Source organism: Ascaphus truei, chromosome 7 (assembly GCF_040206685.1).
Source record: "Ascaphus truei isolate aAscTru1 chromosome 7, aAscTru1.hap1, whole genome shotgun sequence".
Classification (NCBI taxonomy): Eukaryota; Metazoa; Chordata; class Amphibia; order Anura; family Ascaphidae; genus Ascaphus; species Ascaphus truei.
The window spans coordinates 16,777,863-16,796,499 of NC_134489.1; the positions used below are offsets into that span (position 1 = coordinate 16,777,863).

The 18,637-nt window shown below is 46.3% G+C and overlaps 1 protein-coding gene across 1 annotated transcript in view; it reads left to right on the forward strand.

Annotated features, from left to right (window-relative positions):
* The window catches only part of LOC142498749 (peroxisomal bifunctional enzyme-like), a 32,353-nt gene that overhangs the window by 4,757 nt on the left and 8,959 nt on the right, over positions 1-18,637 (forward strand). Inside the window, exons 4-6 of the mRNA XM_075607100.1 lie at positions 1,151-1,262; positions 2,168-2,272; positions 14,400-14,741. Of these exons, the coding sequence (XP_075463215.1) occupies positions 1,151-1,262; positions 2,168-2,272; positions 14,400-14,741 (559 nt within the window). The remainder of the gene's footprint in view (positions 1-1,150; positions 1,263-2,167; positions 2,273-14,399; positions 14,742-18,637) is intronic.

Genomic DNA, 18,637 nt, shown 5'->3' on the forward strand with positions numbered 1-18,637 from the left:
TATAACCACTGCAGATTTACGTTACCTCACACAGTATCACATAGTATCACACAGTATCAATTGATTGTCACATAAAATTATATCAATTTAAAAAAAAAAATTAAATACATTTTTTAATATAATAACCTACCCATATCGAAATTCCGTCACCCAGACTGGACCTCAGAGATTTAATAGCCTCATGAAACACCCAACTCTCTAAACGAAAGGCCTGAATAGGTGCCTTATCTTGTTCATAGAGTGGAGTGTCTCAATGAGAACCATTCGTCTCCTTTGGTCCAAATGTCTGAGATTTTGGAAATCCCGTCCTCATCGCCAAACTGTCAATGTTCCAAATTGACAAACGGGGTTCAGTTGATAATAAGTAGTTTATGATCATACTCATTCAAAAGTCTACAAGACTCTCTCTGCCAGGGAGTGTCCAGGCAGCAACCTTTATACATTTTTGGTTCATTTGTCTAAAACTGTTACTAGGCAGATTATACTAACCACTTCTTAATTCTTAAACCAATCATCTTACAGCTCATTAAACCTGGTTAAAACTGGCCTCAAACAGCTATGAATAGGTTCCAGGTACAAACTCTCACCAGGAATGTGGGCGTTACTTTAGGCACAGTCGTAAATCAACTTAGAAACGAAACTCTCATTCACACCAGACACATTCTTACTCACAAAATGGATACTAGACATAACTGACTTTACAAAATGGAAACTGAACATCACTTTCAATCCTTCTCCAGAGACCCCCCCAGTCCATTTAAAAAATATATCAACAGTATCTTCATTTTAGCAATATTACTTCGTCAGCTGCATGCAGGCAAGTTGGAAATAGAACGCATTATATAAATAGAAGGATAGGTAATAGTCGAACTGGCGGCAATGGAGCCCAGTGTGAGCAAGATACTCGCGACCTTGAACATGTCACCTTATCTCTCGCTGCATGTTACCTCCACAATTAGATTGTAAGCCCCTAAAAGAAAGGACATTCTGCCTGGAAAATCGTACTCGCAAAAGAAATGTGCAATGAATATTGGTAATAATTAATGATCGTTATTAGAAGCAGGAATGCACTGTGCTTATAGGATTCTCTATATAATGCTGCAATCTCTGTGAGTCCAATGTGTACATTATTATTGTGTCGTTATTACAGGCCCATGTGGGCCTCCCTGAAGTTCTCATCGGGATCCTCCCTGCAGCTGGAGGGACACAGCGCCTTCCCCGGTTAATAGGCGTTCCTGCCGCATTGGATATGATCGTTAGAGGTAATTAATGTTAAAAGTGTAATCCCTCCTAAGGAGCCCTTGGCTAAAATAATTCAAAGCTAATATTCCGCACTCTCACTTTTATACCATTTTACTGACGTTTTATACCATTTAATGAAGGGGTTTGGATATAAAGTGCAGGAAATAAAAATAGCACATTTACACGTCTAAGACATGCCCACAAATCTGCCTTTCCCCTGTTATCTCTTGGCATACAATGCTTCCACTGCAGCTAGGGATTCTGGGTAATGACATGCAAATGCGCACTCACAGTGTGTCACACTTTGCTTCTTGTCCATCTTAATATGGATTCCTATAAGTTTATCCCTGCCGTATTACACAGCTTTTTCAGCAGTGCTATAGAAAATAAGTGGCAGGGACAGACTCCCATTAGGTAGCATAAAAGGTTTGCCAAAAGGTAAGCAGAACAAGCATGTATGTATATCTCTATTTGTATAGCGCCATCCATGTACATAGCGCGTCACAGCAGTAACACACGTGACATAATAATATAACACATAATGGGAATCAGCGCTTCAGGCATGAAAGTAACATTAGGAAGAGGAATCCCTGCCCTGAAGAGCTTACAATCTAAGTGATGGTTTTTATTTTTTTTTAAGCTCTTCACTTCCCAAATGGATTTTATGCAATAGGTTGCAGGCCCCCTGATAGGGGTTAAATGTAGCATTGCAGCAATAGGATAATACAGATGAGGTTACAGAACAGGGTTTTTTTAAATGCAAAATCAATAAGATATGTCTTTAATTGTTCTGCACTGTATAGTTCTATAGACGCAGGCCCCTTCGTCCGCAAATGACTTAAATGCGCACAACACAATTCACATTGCAAATGCCGCTGCTTGGGATATGAACACTGTCATTCTGTGTTGTGCTTTACTCTTTCAGGCAGCCGTATTTCTGCCACTGAAGCATTGCAGCTGGGTATTGTCGATGAAGTTGTGCAAAATAACACCATTGAAGCAGCCATACAGTTGGCCAGGAAAGTTGTAGGTAAGAAATCCAATCTCTTTTTATACATCATTTATATACTTTGCCCAGAACTGTAGCTTGTGAAAGCCCCACACCCCTCTTGGGCTGTCAGTGATACACGGAGGTCCAAGTCCATTCCGTGTGATAAACACTCTGCAAGCAGACAAGGCCCAGCAATGTTTAACCCGGCTCTCGTGACTTCTGCTCTAGAGACCTAGTTACAGAGCACGCATCTAACTTCAAAGCACATCTACAAACTCACCTGTTCAACAAGGCGTTTAAATAGCCCTGAATGACCACTGTTCCCTAAATTACAGAATGCTCTTTATACACTAACCAAAGCACTCATTTGAATCTGTTAGTTTCCCTACATGCCGGTTTAGATTGTAAGCTCTCTGGGGCAGGGTATCCCGTCTTCCAATGTTACATTTATGTCTTGATGCACTTATCCCACCTGCATTATTATATTCCCTGTATTGTTATTGTTTTGTACTTATTAAAATGGTGAAGTGTTGGGTACCTGCTTGGTGCTATAAAAACATGCACACACGCACACGCACCCTAACAGGGAGCGTCGGATTTACAAATCCGCCACCCTTAGGCACTTGCCCCTGCTTCTCCTTCAGAGTCCAGCGTCAAATGACGCTGCTCACGTCACCAACGTTCCGTCGCACGGCAGTAACGCAACGTCATTTAAACGTCGTGGTTGCCACGGCAACAAGACACCGTGTGACGCCAGTTGTGACGTCCGCTGCGTCATTTGACGCTCTATTTTTAAGGAGAAGCAGGGCAGCAGAACGGAGGCGGCGGGCACTGGTAAATAAGTCCCTTCCCATTAGGTCCGATAGGCCCAAGGACGCGGCAAATGCAAATGGGGGTCGGCAGTTATGCCTCCACAAAATTTTGCCACCCTGGGCCTAATGGGAAATCTGACACTGCTAATAGGACTTTAGCTTGTTGTGGTAAATTCATTAACTCGTAGCTGTACTGGGAGCCAAAGGGGTGAAAGTTGGGCTTCTCAGGGGTACAGTGTTTGAAAGCATGCGGGGGTCGGTCCTGTGTTAGATTGAAGAAAATAAACTATTTCTCATTCAAAAAATAAATAATGTAAAGATCCCTTTTGTAAAAGTGCAATCCCTCTAAAGACCAAAAGTGTAGGAATGGCAGCGATATGTTTAAATATTTGGTGATGTGACTTGACTCCAATTTAACATTTGATTTGCATCCAAACTCTATTAGAAATAAATCCTACCTAAGCCCATTGGTCAGAAAGCGCATTGCACAGCAGATGCTAATACCAATTACTGACTATGGGGATAAAGTGTATGGTACAGCAGCCCAAATTCACCTCCACAAATTTTACGTTGTTTACAACTCAGTATGCCGTTTTTGTGTTATTATGTAACTTCACAACACTCACCGTTGTGATATGTTAACTGACCTAGGTTGGCTATCCCTCGAGTCCAGACGTAATGTACATCTTTCCTGTCTCACCTTCAAATAGTTTCTGGACAAGTTACCCAATTATCTGAGCAGGCTTCTCACCCCCTACTGTACACAGCATTTATTTCTTCAGATCCGCCCCCAGAAACCTAGGTACTTCTCGTACCACACACCCCACTGCTGGAACAATTTGCAGAGTCCCTCAAATCCGCCTCCTGTCTAAATTCCTTCAAGACTTTGGCTGTTTCCCATTTTAAATTATGTTTGTAACTTGTAATGTTGTCACCTTGACTCTGTGCCCAGGACATGCGTGAAAACGAGAAGGAACTCTCTATCTTATTTTCCTAGTAAAATATTTTATAAATAAATGTTTTTAAGGGGTTAAATGTGGATGACTAATGCCTTTAAAAATAAAAAATCAGAATCTGCCGCCTACAAGTACTTTGAAATCCTGATTTAAAGTTAGTTTGTAAACTCTGACGGAGATTTGCTAAGTGTTCTTCAAATTCCAGAGGGAGCATGGGATATAGTCAGCAAAAGAAAAACATAAAAAACATCTAAGTGCAGGTGTTTTAAAAAAAAATGTGATACTTACAGTGTGAGCAATAGTAATACGCAAATCCAAAACTGTGGCAAATGTTGTAGGTTGTATATGTTCAGAAGAGATGCACCTCAAAGTAGAAAAAATAATAGAACATAGTGCAAATCAGTAGAAAATGAAACTTTTATGTCATAAAAATGTAAGAGCCGTACTCACACTCTGTATGGTCAATAAAAGCAGTTCACAATATTAAGGACATCGTGAGTGACCAATCTGCTCACTGCCCCTGATCCATCTGCGACGCCGATGTTATAGACCATCTCCCCCAGCTGTGGGAGTTTTTGCCGGTGTCTCCATGTGCTCTGTCACGTCACTTCCGGTTCAGTCGGACGTCACTTCCAGTTTTCAGCTTACTGGCTAAGACGCGTCTGTGAGTGCTCTGCGACCTCAAACACTCCTACTCAACGCGTTTCGCCACGGGATTGGCTTCATCAGGAGTATATATGATTTGCTAAGGTCCATTTCAGGGTAACTCACCTGATCCAGCGTTTAGACATGAAATGGAGGTAATGTTTTACCCGGTGATGGAGCTTCACGAATCTCCCCCATTGTGAACTGAGACTTAAACCATCAGACGATATATCATTTACTTTTAATGGGGAGTGGGGATGGTGAACCTGGTATTCTTTTGGAGATTAGCTACGGTGCCCCAATATCCATGGACCGGCGTTTAGCAGCAGAGGAATCCGCCACCGGCCGATCCTACGAGAAGTTTTGTGTTGGGGAGGGGGTTAACATTGGGCGTTTTCGTGGTTAGGGTAGCGGGTTAGCTTTAGGGGTTAAGGTTTTTAGGGTAGGCGGTAGTGTTGGTACTGCTGCGGCCAAGTTTATTCGAGCATTTGACCGTTCTTGGCCGCAGCAGTAGCCTGGCGCGCGCCCGAGGGTGACGGGCGCGCGCCGAAGCAGCGGAAGAGCGCCCTCCGATCGGGGCGCTCTCCCTACCGCTGCCGGGTCCGCCGGGTCCCCCGGAACCCCCTGCCGCCGTCCCACACATCGCGGGACACCAGGGCTCCCTCGGGGAGCCCTGGACGCGCGTGCAGGGGGCGCAGGCTCCCGAAGACGCGTGACCGCGCGTCTATGACGCGCGGCACGCCGAGGGGCGGCCACTAGCAAGCCGGGAAATCTCCCGGCTTGCGGATCTAGCCGCACTGCAATTAAGTGTGTCGGCAGTGTATTAGGGGTTAATATTAGGGAGTTTTAAGGTAAGGGCTAAGGTTAGGAACTTACCTTCGCGGCGAAGCAACCAGCAGCTAAGTGTCCCTGCGGTGAGGTGACTTGTGGGTAAACACCGGCAGTCACTTGTCCTAGACCGTCCGTGGACCCCCTGCTTCCTAAGATATTAATTTTGTCTACAAAACAATGAACGAGGGGTCAGACTCCCTGTGGTAGCTGCCAACCCCCCAGACCTGTAAAGGTTAATAACATTAACTTATTAAGAGTGCTGTTAGGATGTTCCTGGCACACCAAAGGCCCTACTGAAGTACCGTGTACGCCATGGCACAAGTGCTCATTTTGTAGGGGATGAACGGGACGAACTGGTTGTAAGGAATCCGCTCCGCAGTTTACTGGTTGCCTTACCTTGCAGACATGTGCAGTCCTGGAGCACCTCTCCTGATGTTTGCTGCAGCCTGGATTCACTCACCAAAGCAATACACACTCCCTCTGGTATCTATTGCAGCTGTGCAGCCTATCACTGCAACCTAGACTTGCATTCACTCATTGGAGCAGTACCTTCACACCCCCCTCCGGGGATTGGCCCGCTGGCCTTTAAGTACTGTCTTCCCATAATGCTCCCTGCCGAGCATAGTCCTAACTGGATGTCTACTGTTTTGCCACAAGCCCTCGCTTGTTCCCCTATGCTGATACCAGGTTCCGCCCTGCGTCCTTCAGCTTCCTTCAAGCCGCTTGTTCTCCTATGCTGATACCAGGTTCCGCCCTGCGTCCTTCAGCTCCCTTCAAGCCGCTTGTTTTCCTATGCTGATACGGAGGTTCCGCCCTGCGTCCTTCAGCTCCCTTCAAGCTCCCGCTTGTTCTCCTGCGCTGAAGCAAAGGTATCCCCTATGTCTTCAGCTTCCTGCTTTCCTGCACTGAGGCAAAGGTATCCCCCGCGCCCTTCAGTCTCCTGATTCCTGCACTGTAGCGGAGGTTTCCCTGTGGATCTTCAGCTTCCTGGTTCCTGGGGCCTACTCTTTCCCTAATCTAGAGAGGCCGTGTCCTGGTTCCTGCGCTGTTACAGAGGATTCCCCAGCCGCTCAGGACTCTTGCGCTGTAGCACTGGTGCACCCGTGCAGCAAAGCGGTGTGCTTTCTGGTCTGCCTACCATCTCCTGTGACCAGTACCATGTGCCATGGTCGTCGCTCGCGCAGAGGCCAACCCCGCGCTCCTAAGCTGAAGCGGGGCTCTCCTGACTACCTGTTGCCGAACTCTTGCCTGAACAATGTTTATCCTGATGTCTCCTGTCCTGACCCTGGCTTGTACAACGACGACGCTGTCTTCTCCTTTCCTGATTCTGCTACGTATGACAACGAACTGCGCAATCCGGATCAGCCTGCGCGGTCTCAGGTCGGTGCTTTTACAACCCCACCTCAGCCTCGCGGTCCGACCCTGGTTTGTGGCGAGCAGAACCCTGACACTGGTACAACGAAGTGCTCGGACCGAATGAAACGGCAGTGATGTCCCCTCCACTTGGATGTCCATGAACCATGGGGCTAGAGGGATGCGGTGGCAGTCATGTGATTGCCGCTGATGCGATTACATGACCGAAAATGCCGGATCTGCGGTGGCAATCTGGTGCTGCCAGGCCGGCACTATAAAGGGGTACCATTCTGGGAAGGTTTGAAATCGCCTTTGTTTTATTAGTTATAGTCGCAGAGTTTTCTCCACACGAGGGAAGCGCCGTTTCAGCTCTGTAAGGTAAAGCTTAGACTCTTATTCAACAGGCTGGGAAGTTGCTTCCCCAAGTTGGGGATATTTGTTGGCCATTCATTTGAACGGAGCTGAACTCTTCCCAGTGCTGGGAAGTGGCTTCAAAGCCTATAGAAGAGGGAGGCTCCTATTTACTACACATTTTTAAACTCGGAGGCACCTCGGCCACCCCATTGAAGTGAATTGGCCTTAAGGTACATTATGGGTTGGCACTACTTAGAGAATTAGAACAGACCCAATGGGTTTTAGCTTATCCTGATAACATGGTTTCCTTGTGCTTAGCCAAAAGATGTAACTGAAATACCCTCCTTTTGTGACGGAAAAAGAAAGGATTGGTTGAGAAATGTAAATGGAGGCTTCATAATATTTAACCCCTTCCCTGCCGGGGGGTGGCGGCGCATTTCAGGTTAACGTGTTTTATCCTATGCAGGAAAGGAGGAGGCGTCTTGTGGGTATAGTGCTGACCTCGGAAGTGGGACTGGAACCTCTTCAGTACAGGGATGCAGAACACTGGAACATACACACATCTACATACTGTACAGTACATATATACACAGCTGCAGTTATAATTGATACCTGTAGAGGGAGCTCTTGTCCCATCAGTGTGTGTGCTTTGTATTGAACTATGAAAGCTTTCGAAGGGAAATTGATCTTTGCATCCTTTTTTTTTGCCAGTGCTTTGTCTTTTATATTTAAAGATCTTGAGGTTGAATTACAGGAAAGACACGGATCATGATACATTTTGCTACGGTATTTTAGAAACCAAAGTTGACTTTCTGCGTCTTTTGCCAGAAACACTATTCTACTCTCTTGCAATTTTCTGCTGATCTATTTCACAGAAGCATCTCGTTACAGGATATAGGTGTATATATGACCACTGTCTAAATGGGAGGGCAAGGTCATACCGATCTTGATTCCTGCAGGAGGAATTCATGTTGAAAACAAAGAACTGTATTATCTGAACCATGGTTTTAACTGTGACAAAAATGTAGAAATGCAATTGTCACCCACTCTTACCACTGCCCTGCTTGAGCTTCTCATATCATAAATTTTACATATATATATGTGTGTGTGTGTGTGTCACAGATAACATTCTTATATGCACTGTTTTTAAGTAAACCCTTGCCTGCTTTATCCATTGTAACACCGCCGGAAGAAGTCATCAGAGTACTGTATCTCGAAAGCTCGCACTAATAAAAGCATTTCGTTAGCCACAGACCGGTATCGTCTATACATTTTTGCTTATTAAAGGTCGGCTAACACGGTACCGATACCTCTACATATATATAGTGCAGAATAAATGAGTTCTTCAGTATTAGGTGATACCTATTTTATTTGGACTAATAATTTATCACCTAATAGTGAAGAACTCAGTGCAGAATGAATTTCGCAACTGGACTAACATGGCTATTTCCGTTATATATATATATATATATGTGTGTGTGTGTGTGTGTGTACGTATGTGTGTTAGATAGCGTTGAGCGTTGTGAATAAAGGTCACAGGTCTTACATTAGAGAAAACACCTTTTTAGGATGTACATGTGATGCAAAAGTGATAATCAAGATGAATCCGGGGGCGTATTTTTATTCTGAGGCTTAAATATCACAAAAAGTTAACCTCTTGTGTTCTGCGAAAGACAAATTTTCAGCGGGTTCTGTGAATCGCATCCTTATGAGATCTAGATTCGAATTTAAAAAAAGATTGAAAATACTCATTCTTGTCTAATCATTTTTGGTTTTAAGTGCTAGTCACCTGCATTTAACCCATTAAACCTATCTGTGCCTTTCCGGCATTTGCATGGTATTATTTTTATTTCATGTTTTGTTTTTATCTTCATTTGTATTGTTTTATATTCATGTGTAGTTGTTTTATTTGTAGATTATAATTTTTATTTTTTATTTTTTTACATGTATTTTTATTATTTAATTCATTTTATTTTGTATTTATTGTATTTTCACGGTGATGGGACAAATGCCTGGCTGGCCCTTTTTGGTGCTGCAGAGGTTAATTACCAGCAGAAAACTTAGAGGAAGTTGAGGAAATGGATCAGGAATTCCAAGTTTATGAATCTGTTTTCCTGCTACCAAAGCAGAATGAGCAGGAACAGAGGAGGCCAGGGAAGAGACAGTAAGGAAGCTCCCACTTATCAACACATTTTGGATTTGCAACCCAAAGAAAGCTGTCTCGCATGCAACACCTTATATAGTGTATTATGCTCCTCCCATAGTTGATTTAGATGTGTCATATCTTTTAAAATCTGGCACTAAAATGCCTTATGCTAAAAAAATAGAATAAAAAAAAAACCACGAAGATATTCCACTGAACATACTTTTCATATTGTTTTTTATAACTTACCCATGCCTCGAGTTCGGGGGGTGGGGTTCTGCTCCGTGACACCGACAATCACACCCAACAATAACATAGCACCCGTAAATAAACACAATGTCTTGGAAGAAGTTGTTGCAGCTTTTATTTATAAATACATAATGTAAACAAAACTAGGTACACATTTAAATTGCTCCGCCCACAATAACAAAGCCCGGCGGAATACCATGGCTTGTTCCTCTATATGCCAACAGGCGCCCGAAACACTTGATCCAAAAACACACCACCTCACTGGAAGGAGACCATCACGTATTCCGGACGTGTACACCAATTCACTTACCCCCGTGGGTCCGAAGAAGGTGATGAAAATGCGGCAACAAACAACTTGGCCTCGAAAGCAGATCAACACGCGACCTCTGTCACCCCTACCAGCTCCCCCAGGATGTCAACTGAGATTGGTAGCCTATCATCTTTCTTAAAAGACTGCTTCTTCCACCTAGAAACCACCGATCGAACCATTAAGTCCTTCGTTAAATCTTCAACTCCCAGCAATCTGAAGAAAAAGGCTGACCTCGCCATCCATCTCTCCACTGAATCTACTGACCGTCCCTGATCCTGTATGCTCAAGACACAATTCACCAACTTCTCTCTGGAACCCTCCCCTCTTTGAGCCCTTACTAGCTTCGCTCTATCACCAGCTAACACAAAACTCAACCACTCTCCTCAAGACCTCAAATAAGCCGACCACGTGCCTGGAGCCAGAGACCCTCTCACCAACTCCATCACTCTTTCACCGCCAGGGCTCACAGAAATGGTGGACACGACTCCCCTACCAGCTCTACTCTCGGAACCAGCTCCCTGAATCCTGTGAACTGAAAATGAGACCACGCATCTTGTTTTCCACCCCCGGCTTCGCCCTGAACCAGGTATGAAAGTGGAAACAATAAAGCATGAACGCGCAGAGCAGCCTCACTACAGGCGGGAAAGATGCAGATATTCCGTTCACCGCTGCCACCAACCCCATATTGTCTGATCTAAATATTGTATCACTTCCCTGTTAGTCAGCTCCTCAACCCACAGCACCACCGCCACAAGCAACATTCCAGGAACTTCAAATTGGTCAGTAAACTGGTCCCTCCACCCCATTTTACCGCCCATTGTACCATGTACCAGCGCCCCTCAAAAAAGACCCCCAACCCCACTGACCCAGACGCATCTGTAAATAGTTAGATTGGCTGGCTCTGCACTGGTTCCCTCTGAGCCAGTGTCCAGCCCTTATAATGCCCAGAAATCTTCCCGAATGCCTTTTGTTACCCTGATGCAGTGGTGCGCTGCCTTAACACCTGCCATGGCAAATGCCAGCCAACGGCAAAACACCTGCCTAATGGGCAGCAACCTCGCTGCAAGGTTCAGGTACCCTAACAACGAGTGGAACTGCCTGAGCGTGCCCTTCTTTAAACCTGCAACTATGCAGGCCAACTCCTTCAGCTCCGCCAACATCCTTGCAGGTAGCCTGTGAACCATCTCTTGCGGATCAATTTAAATTCCCAGGAAGGACAAGCAGGTAGATGGGCCCTCTGTCTTGTCATTGGCCCAGAACCCCCCAAACGCATATAGAAAGCCGAGCTGCATCACGCATAGCCACACCAAAAAGGAATTGAACATTTTGATATAAAAATTGGACAGCGAGCACCTCATTGGCCAACATAAGGCCGTAGATATAGTAGGCGCGTGACATCGCACGCGCCTGCCACAAAGGTGATCCGTGGCCTTGCGGATGGGGAGACGCAACGGGGAGGCGTGTCGGAGGCGTGTCCATGATGTCACGTGAGCGGTTCGCCCTGATTGGCTAAACTGCGCACGTTAACCGGCCGTCGCGCGACCAAATCAAAATTATTTTTTCTAAAATAGCGAGCGCCATCTCGCAGTCATGCAAACTATGGACGTGGCCTAAGTCCACAATAATCTCGCCCTCTAAACAGCAACACTTCCCCACCTGTAGGTAGACATCCCAATGCCCTCATATTCGGACTGGCATCTTCTGGCCAAAGTTCTTGTTATACTTACACCATGTGGAGCCGCCATAAAGTTTGCAAGCCTTCCAAATCATGTCCACGTATTTAACAAGCACTGAGCACTTCTCCGACGCCTTCTCCCCTGCTACGCTAGCGAGGATCGCGAACGCCTGCAGCCAATCCCCACAAGACTTTGACGCTTGCATTTTCTCTTTGTCCTCCACCTCCTAACTTTGCATCATGAAAAATACTATCTGCTACACTGGCGACACACTTTATTCGAGCTCGGCTAGTCCCACGAATTCGGGTATACCCGGGTGTATTGAGGTTTGTGACTGTTTTCTGCCCGAGTGCATTGAGGTATTTTCCAGGCAGGGATTGAAGCATTTTATTCCCGCTGGCTGCAATACTGCACAGTATATATATATATACTGCATTACAATTCATGAATTTATGCCATCTGGTAGACACGCGAAGCATTGCAGCCTATTAAATCCTAATCATTATCATTTAACAGATCAGCCGCCCGTCAGCCAGGCATGAACCCAGGCTGGGAAGGCAAACGCAACGGGGCTTGTCAGAGGTGAGGAGCGGCGCATTCCAGGTATCTGCCAGGTACATACTGGGTATTTGCTCGAATAAAGTGTGTCGGTGCAGTATATCCGCCTCCCCTTCTTTGGTCTTCTCACTAGACCTGCTGCCCTCCACAGTCTTCTACGGAACTGCCCCGCCCCAACCACGCTGCCCGCTGCCGTAGCTGGCCCGTCCTCGATTTACTGCCTGACCTTTTGCCTCCGTTTAACCCTCTCCGCTAACTGCCATGGCTGCCATCTCCGCTTCTGCACACCCATGAACCGTTTGCACCGTTCAGACTTGAGATACATTAAGTCCAGAGCCTGAGGCCCTGCCATGAAATTCCTAGATGCGCAAAATTAAAGTTTGCCAGCCCCCCAAACTCGCTGCACCTGCTTGCGCTGAAGCTTGCGGCTTCGCCCCCAACCTGCTTACCCCTGAAAAGGACCTTCCTGGAGCCTCTGCTGCGTGTATAATAGGAATTAAATAGAAATCCCATGGATTGGAGCAAAGAAAGAGGCAGCAGATCAGAAGTAAGTGAATCAAAAATAGTGTATTGCACCCAAAATCCAACGTTTCAGTCCTTAAAATAGGACCTTAAGGACCGAAACGTTGAATTTTGTGTGCAATACACTATTTTTGATTCACTTACCTGCGACGGAATTTCTATTTAATTCCTATGATACCCGCACTTGCCAATACTGTATATGCCAATGTTTGCTTTAGGTGTGGTCGCTGCTTTGTTGTGTGTGTGTACGGGTGCGTACACACACACACACACACACACACACACTTTCATACTGGAGAGAAGAAGTTTGTAAGCGGCTTCGATACATTCCCATAGGGGAACATGTGTAATCTTTCAAGTCTCTGACAGAGGGACCAGTAACACATCACAAAGCAAAACGCTTATTTTACATCAATGTTTCTCCTAAGCAGAGACGTACCGGAGATGAGCTGCTTAGCAACAGTCAGTGTTCAAACGAGCTGCTCCCTTCACTTCCCATCAGAACATGTCGCTCCATTAGACCCTCCTCCTACTCCCCCAGATAGCAAGAGATGAAAGCCATGCTTACACTCGTCACCCCTCTACCACAGGAGTTAAGATGAAGAAGCGTCTGATGTGTTCGGATCCGCTTATAACAAGCGGATGCATTTTAGAGCCCGCAGCAAGGAGAGAGAGAAAGCAAAGGACCACGTCGAAAGCCAGAAAATTAGACGTGTTAACACTTTGTTCTCACACATTTTTATCTTCCTAGTGTGTAAGAGATGCATCTGTTTGGACCGCAACCCCTTAAGCGCCAGAGGCGGTCTGCAGGGCTTTCATCTGTCGCTCAAAGGATTAAAGTAGTAATCCATGCTTGCCGTTGGGATCCGACAGACGCTTTAGGCCTTGTCCAGGGTGGTGCTGAGCGGGCGCGCGCGCTCACGCTGGACACGTTGCAACAATGCTCAGTCGCTTGCCAAGCAAGCAAAATTGATTTTGCTGCTCGCAAGCGCGTCACGTGAGCGGTTCGCCCAATGAGGGCGAACCAGCTCCGTGACGTCGGGGCCGCGTCCCCAGACGCGCACGCACTTAGCCGGCCAGGAAAAGCACGGCCGAGCAGGGCACAGCGCTGGAGCGCCAGCGAGCCTGTTTCCACCATGGACGAGGCCTTATACGTGGGAATCAATGAGGCCTATACACATTGTTGACCGGATTGCTGCTTTCACCGCCATCAATTAGTTAGATGGTAAGCTCTTCGGGACAGGGACTTCTATCCATCAGTGTTTACTTTAATGTATCAAGCACTTTCGCCGCTATTGTATTCCCCCCCCCCCCCTGTTTTTAAAGGAGCAGTCCCTCTGAGGAGAAAAGTATACTAATGGCAGTGACATGTTTAAGAGGTGACTTCTGTGGGACTGCTGCCCTTTTTTGACCAAACTCTGACACTTCTACGTATTTCTTACTCACTTTTTAAAGTTGGTTTGTAACCGTGATGAGCTGAGACTTGGGAGGGGTTTCATTTCCTCTGGTGGCTCCATTTTGTTTCAAAGAAATGGAAAACAGACATATCTTTGCTATTAGCACAGTCAGATTTGTTTAGGGAAGACAAATAGACAGTTAAATTATTTTAGAGAAGGTATTTCTCTGTCTGGTTACGCGGGAGTGTACTTAAGTCTATCTGTAATGTGGCGCTACATCACTAAACGTTCAATTGTAAAGACTATACACTACAGTACACCACCTCTCCATGACGATCTCCCCTCTCTTTATATCTTCAGGACGGCCGTTGGACATACGTAGGTTGAGTGCTGTCCCTGTCCGGTCCCCTCCCAGCATCGATGCCTTTCTGGATGCAGCCATGGAAAAGGCGAGGAGGCAGTTCCGGGGTGCCCGGGCCCCCCTGGCCTGCATCGAAGCCGTAGGAGCCTCGGTGAAGCTGCCTTACTCACAAGGTGTGGCGAAGGAGAGGGACTTGTTCCTCTCACTCTGGGCCACAGGGCAGCCCCAGGCTCAGCAGTACGCCTTCTTCGCAGAGAGGGGTGTTGGCAAATGGTCTCTTCCCACTGGCGGGAGATGGGACACCGTGCCACCCAAACCTATCCGTTCAGCAGCAGTTATAGGTGAGAAATGTAGAAATTTAATTGTGTTTGGAAACTTGATTCTTTTCCATCGGAGGCTTTGAATGGGGTGAAGGTGGGTGGTTGGTTGCTTGACGATATTTATTTGACCCGGTATTAACGTAATACGTTTTTTTTGTTTGTTTCAAATTTTTTATTGTTTTTTTTACCAAAGGAGTACATCACAATATGAGAGGCATTCTTGGGGAAAGGTACATGTGAGTCTCAACGTAATATGTTTTTATGTACTTGCTCGATCCTTCAATGTTAATGTTTGGCATACACCAGGGCTCTTCAAGTTGAAGCCCATGGGTCAAGTCTGGCCAGTGGAAGACCTTGGAGTGGCTCTTGGACTATTTTCCCCTGTTCATTTTCATTGCAGTTTCTCTGGCAGCCAAGTGTACTTTTTGTCACACTGAAACTCACTTTTAAGCTTCATTAATATAAATGTATATGGTGGAGACTTAACAGCTGCTTTTAAAATGTATCGGCCTCTTTGGAAACTAGTTGAAGAGCTCTGCGCTACACCCTACCCATTTCGAATGCTATGGTCTTTATTCTGTAAATTGGAAAAATAGTGCCGATCCAGCGCTAGCGCACAAAAGGCCCTATTGACTTCAATGTGGCTGTTCGTGCGATAGTGCCGGATTAGCGCTATTATTATTATTACATACTGGAACCTATTCACTCTCCTCTTCACTTCATACACATGTGATTCCCAGTGAGACGTAATACGGTTTGCAGGCCAGACCTGAGGGTTTGGTGCTCACTGCGTGCTCTACAAAAGGGAAGATCAACTCCTCACCGCGGCTACTGCATCAGTATATGCTGATAGGGGGAGACATGTGTATTAAGGCAGCGGCTGTGATAAGGTTGTGTTCGCAGATCTGTGCTCACTTGAGATTTGTACACAAAAAAAGGTTTATACGCACTGGGAGGCAAAGGTTTATATAACACAGGAAAATATTGGAGCCCGAGTCCCTACTGCTGTAAAAATGTAAATATGTATTTCTTCATGTAGCGCCAGCCATGTACATAGTGCTTTACAGCAGTAACACACGTGTCATAATAGGAATAAGCGCTTCAACATAAAAGTAGCATTAGGAAAAGGAGTTCCTGCCCCAAAGAGCTTACAATCTAAGTCGTAAGTAGAGAGAACTTGGAGGCCGCAGGAGGGTGTTGCGGTAAGTGTGTGTGTGTAAGGGGTCATGGTAAATGCATATGAGATGCATAGTATCAGCCAACAGAGCTATATACTGTATCTATATCTACGCGGTTTGAAAAGCTTAAAGTCGCTGCTCCGGAGCCGGCCGCGATTTCGCTGCAGGGGGTCCATGCTTCCCGATCGGACTCCCCACAGCGTTAATCTTCCAGCACCGGGGGGTCGCGTTACCGCGGCATTTCCTGCTGCCGAAGACCATCGGTCTGGGTGCATCTGTATATATGCTCGTTAATCTAATACAGGGGCGGCCAACTCCAGTCCTCAAGGGCCACCAACAGGTCAGGTTTTTGGATATCCCTGCTTCAGCACAGATGACTCAAATAGTGGCTCAGTCCACTGATTGAGCCACCTGTGCTGAAGCAGGGATATCACAAAAAGCTGACCTGTTGGTGGCCCTTGAGGACTGGAGTTTGCCACCGCTGATATAATGTATGTATTGTGGAGAATATTGCTCTTTGAAGTGATGTTCTTGTTCAGCTGTAAACATCGCCCTTCATCACACTCCTGCATATTGTGCTGTGTGAGCGATGCACAGGGTCTTCCCACACACCCCTGCATATTGGGCTGTGTGAGCGATGCACAGGGTCTTCCCACACACCCCTGCATATTGTGCTGTGTGTGAGCAATGCACAGGGTCTTCCCACACGCCCCTGCATATTGTGCTGTGTGTGAGCGATGCACAGGGTCTTCCCACACACCCCTGCATATTGTGCTGTGTGTGAGCGATGCACAGGGTCTTCCCACACACCCCTGCATATTGTGCTGTGTGAGCGATGCACAGGGTCTTCCCACACACTCCTGCATATTCTGCTGTGTGTGAGCGATGCACAGGGTCTTCCCACACACCCCTGCATATTGTAATGTGCGAGCGATGCACAGGGTCTTCCCACACACTACTGCATATTCTGCTGTGTGTGAGCGATGCACAGGGTCTTCCCACACACCCCTGCATATTGTGCTGTGTGTGAGCGATGCACAGGGTCTTCCCACACACTCCTGCATATTCTGCTGTGTGTGAGCGATGCACAGGGTCTTCCCACACACCCCTGCATATTGTGCTGTGTATGAGCGATGCACAGGGTCTTCCCACACACTCCTGCATATTCTGCTGTGTGTGAGCGATGCACAGGGTCTTCCCACACACTCCTGCATATTGTGCTGTGTGTGAGCGATGCACAGGGTCTTCCCACACACTCCCCCTCCTCCCCCTTTAGAATCCCTTTTCCCTTTATTTTTATTAGAACTCAAACACTGAGATGAGGAAATCCGTGGCTCCTAATTGCTCACCGTGCGTGCACGCGGGCACTAATGCTTTGTGAATCCCGCGGCCGGCTGAAAATTACTTTATTCCATTGCAGAGGGCAGCTGCGCATGGGGCTCGCCTGTTAACCCCTTTGCTGCTAGAGGGGTCTGCAAAGCAAGCGTACGGGTTATTGCATCCCAGATTGCTGCCTAACTAATATCTTCCCTATTTATTTATTTTTCATTACTGATGTATCAAGAACATTTCAACTGTGGGGAGCCTTATATGTTAGATTTTCAGTGTCTAATGTCCCAACAGTGATTATAGCATAAAATATTAGTTCCCAATTAAGATCGCAGAGAAATGAGGGGAGCGCACAATCAGATAAACAAATGGATACAATTGGAAAAATATATAGAGTACATTCACTCAACCCATCCCAGAATATGAGATGGTGCACATATAGGGGTAGGACAACAATGATGGGGAGATAAGGTAATGTTGATAATAAAACTTACATGGCCATGTGTAAGCATGGAAGTCCTAAATGGTATCTTTAAGGTGTAGTCTCCTGGGAGTCTTCAATCTCCCTTGTATCTGCAGCTTAAATTGTCGGAATGTGTAATGTGAGTTCTCCCAGTCACGTAAGACGTTCCCCAATTCCAAACCGCATACACAGAGAAAATTGTGTTTAAAAACGACAATGGTATTTATTAAACATAGGTGACAAAGAACTCGCATATAAAACTTGCTCCGACGGCGACACTGAGATCCCTGATCGCTGCGGAGATTCTTCTTGAGCCTTACGCCTGGGGAAGCAGAAGAATCTGTGAAACGCGTTGCTTTCATTTGTGTGGACTTTTCGCAATCGCAGGATTGAAGCAGGGGGTCTCCGAAACTGAACTGTGTTGATTTCAGCTCCGAGGACTCCCTGTTTTTCCTGCGATACCGGCACCCCTACAGAGGTACGTATCTATGCAGGCAGGAAAACTGTGTGCCTAACAAAATGGTGGCGTTTAAATGTCCCGGATCACGTGGGCCAATAGGAAGCTGGGACATCATCCGGTATGGCTTCCTATTGGACAGTCTGACCGGGACATTTAAACTCAACAGACATACCAACACCCTCTACGGAGGTAAGTATCTTCGGAAGCAAGGGGTCCCCGGAGCTGAAATTAACACAGTTCCGCTCCAGGGACCCCCTGCTTCCACCCTGTAATAAAAATGTTTTAGCCTGTATTGCTGCTTTTAAAAAAAACAAATAAAGACAGCAGTATAAATAGTAATCCACTTATCTGAACCCAGTTTGCGTTTTGTTACATATCGCAGGGTTTGAAGGTGTTCTTTGCCGCTGACGCTGTCCTGCGTCTCCGCAGATAAACTGTAGAATGCGGACCGTCCCCTCCTCCGTGCTACGAGAACGCTTTTCCTGGA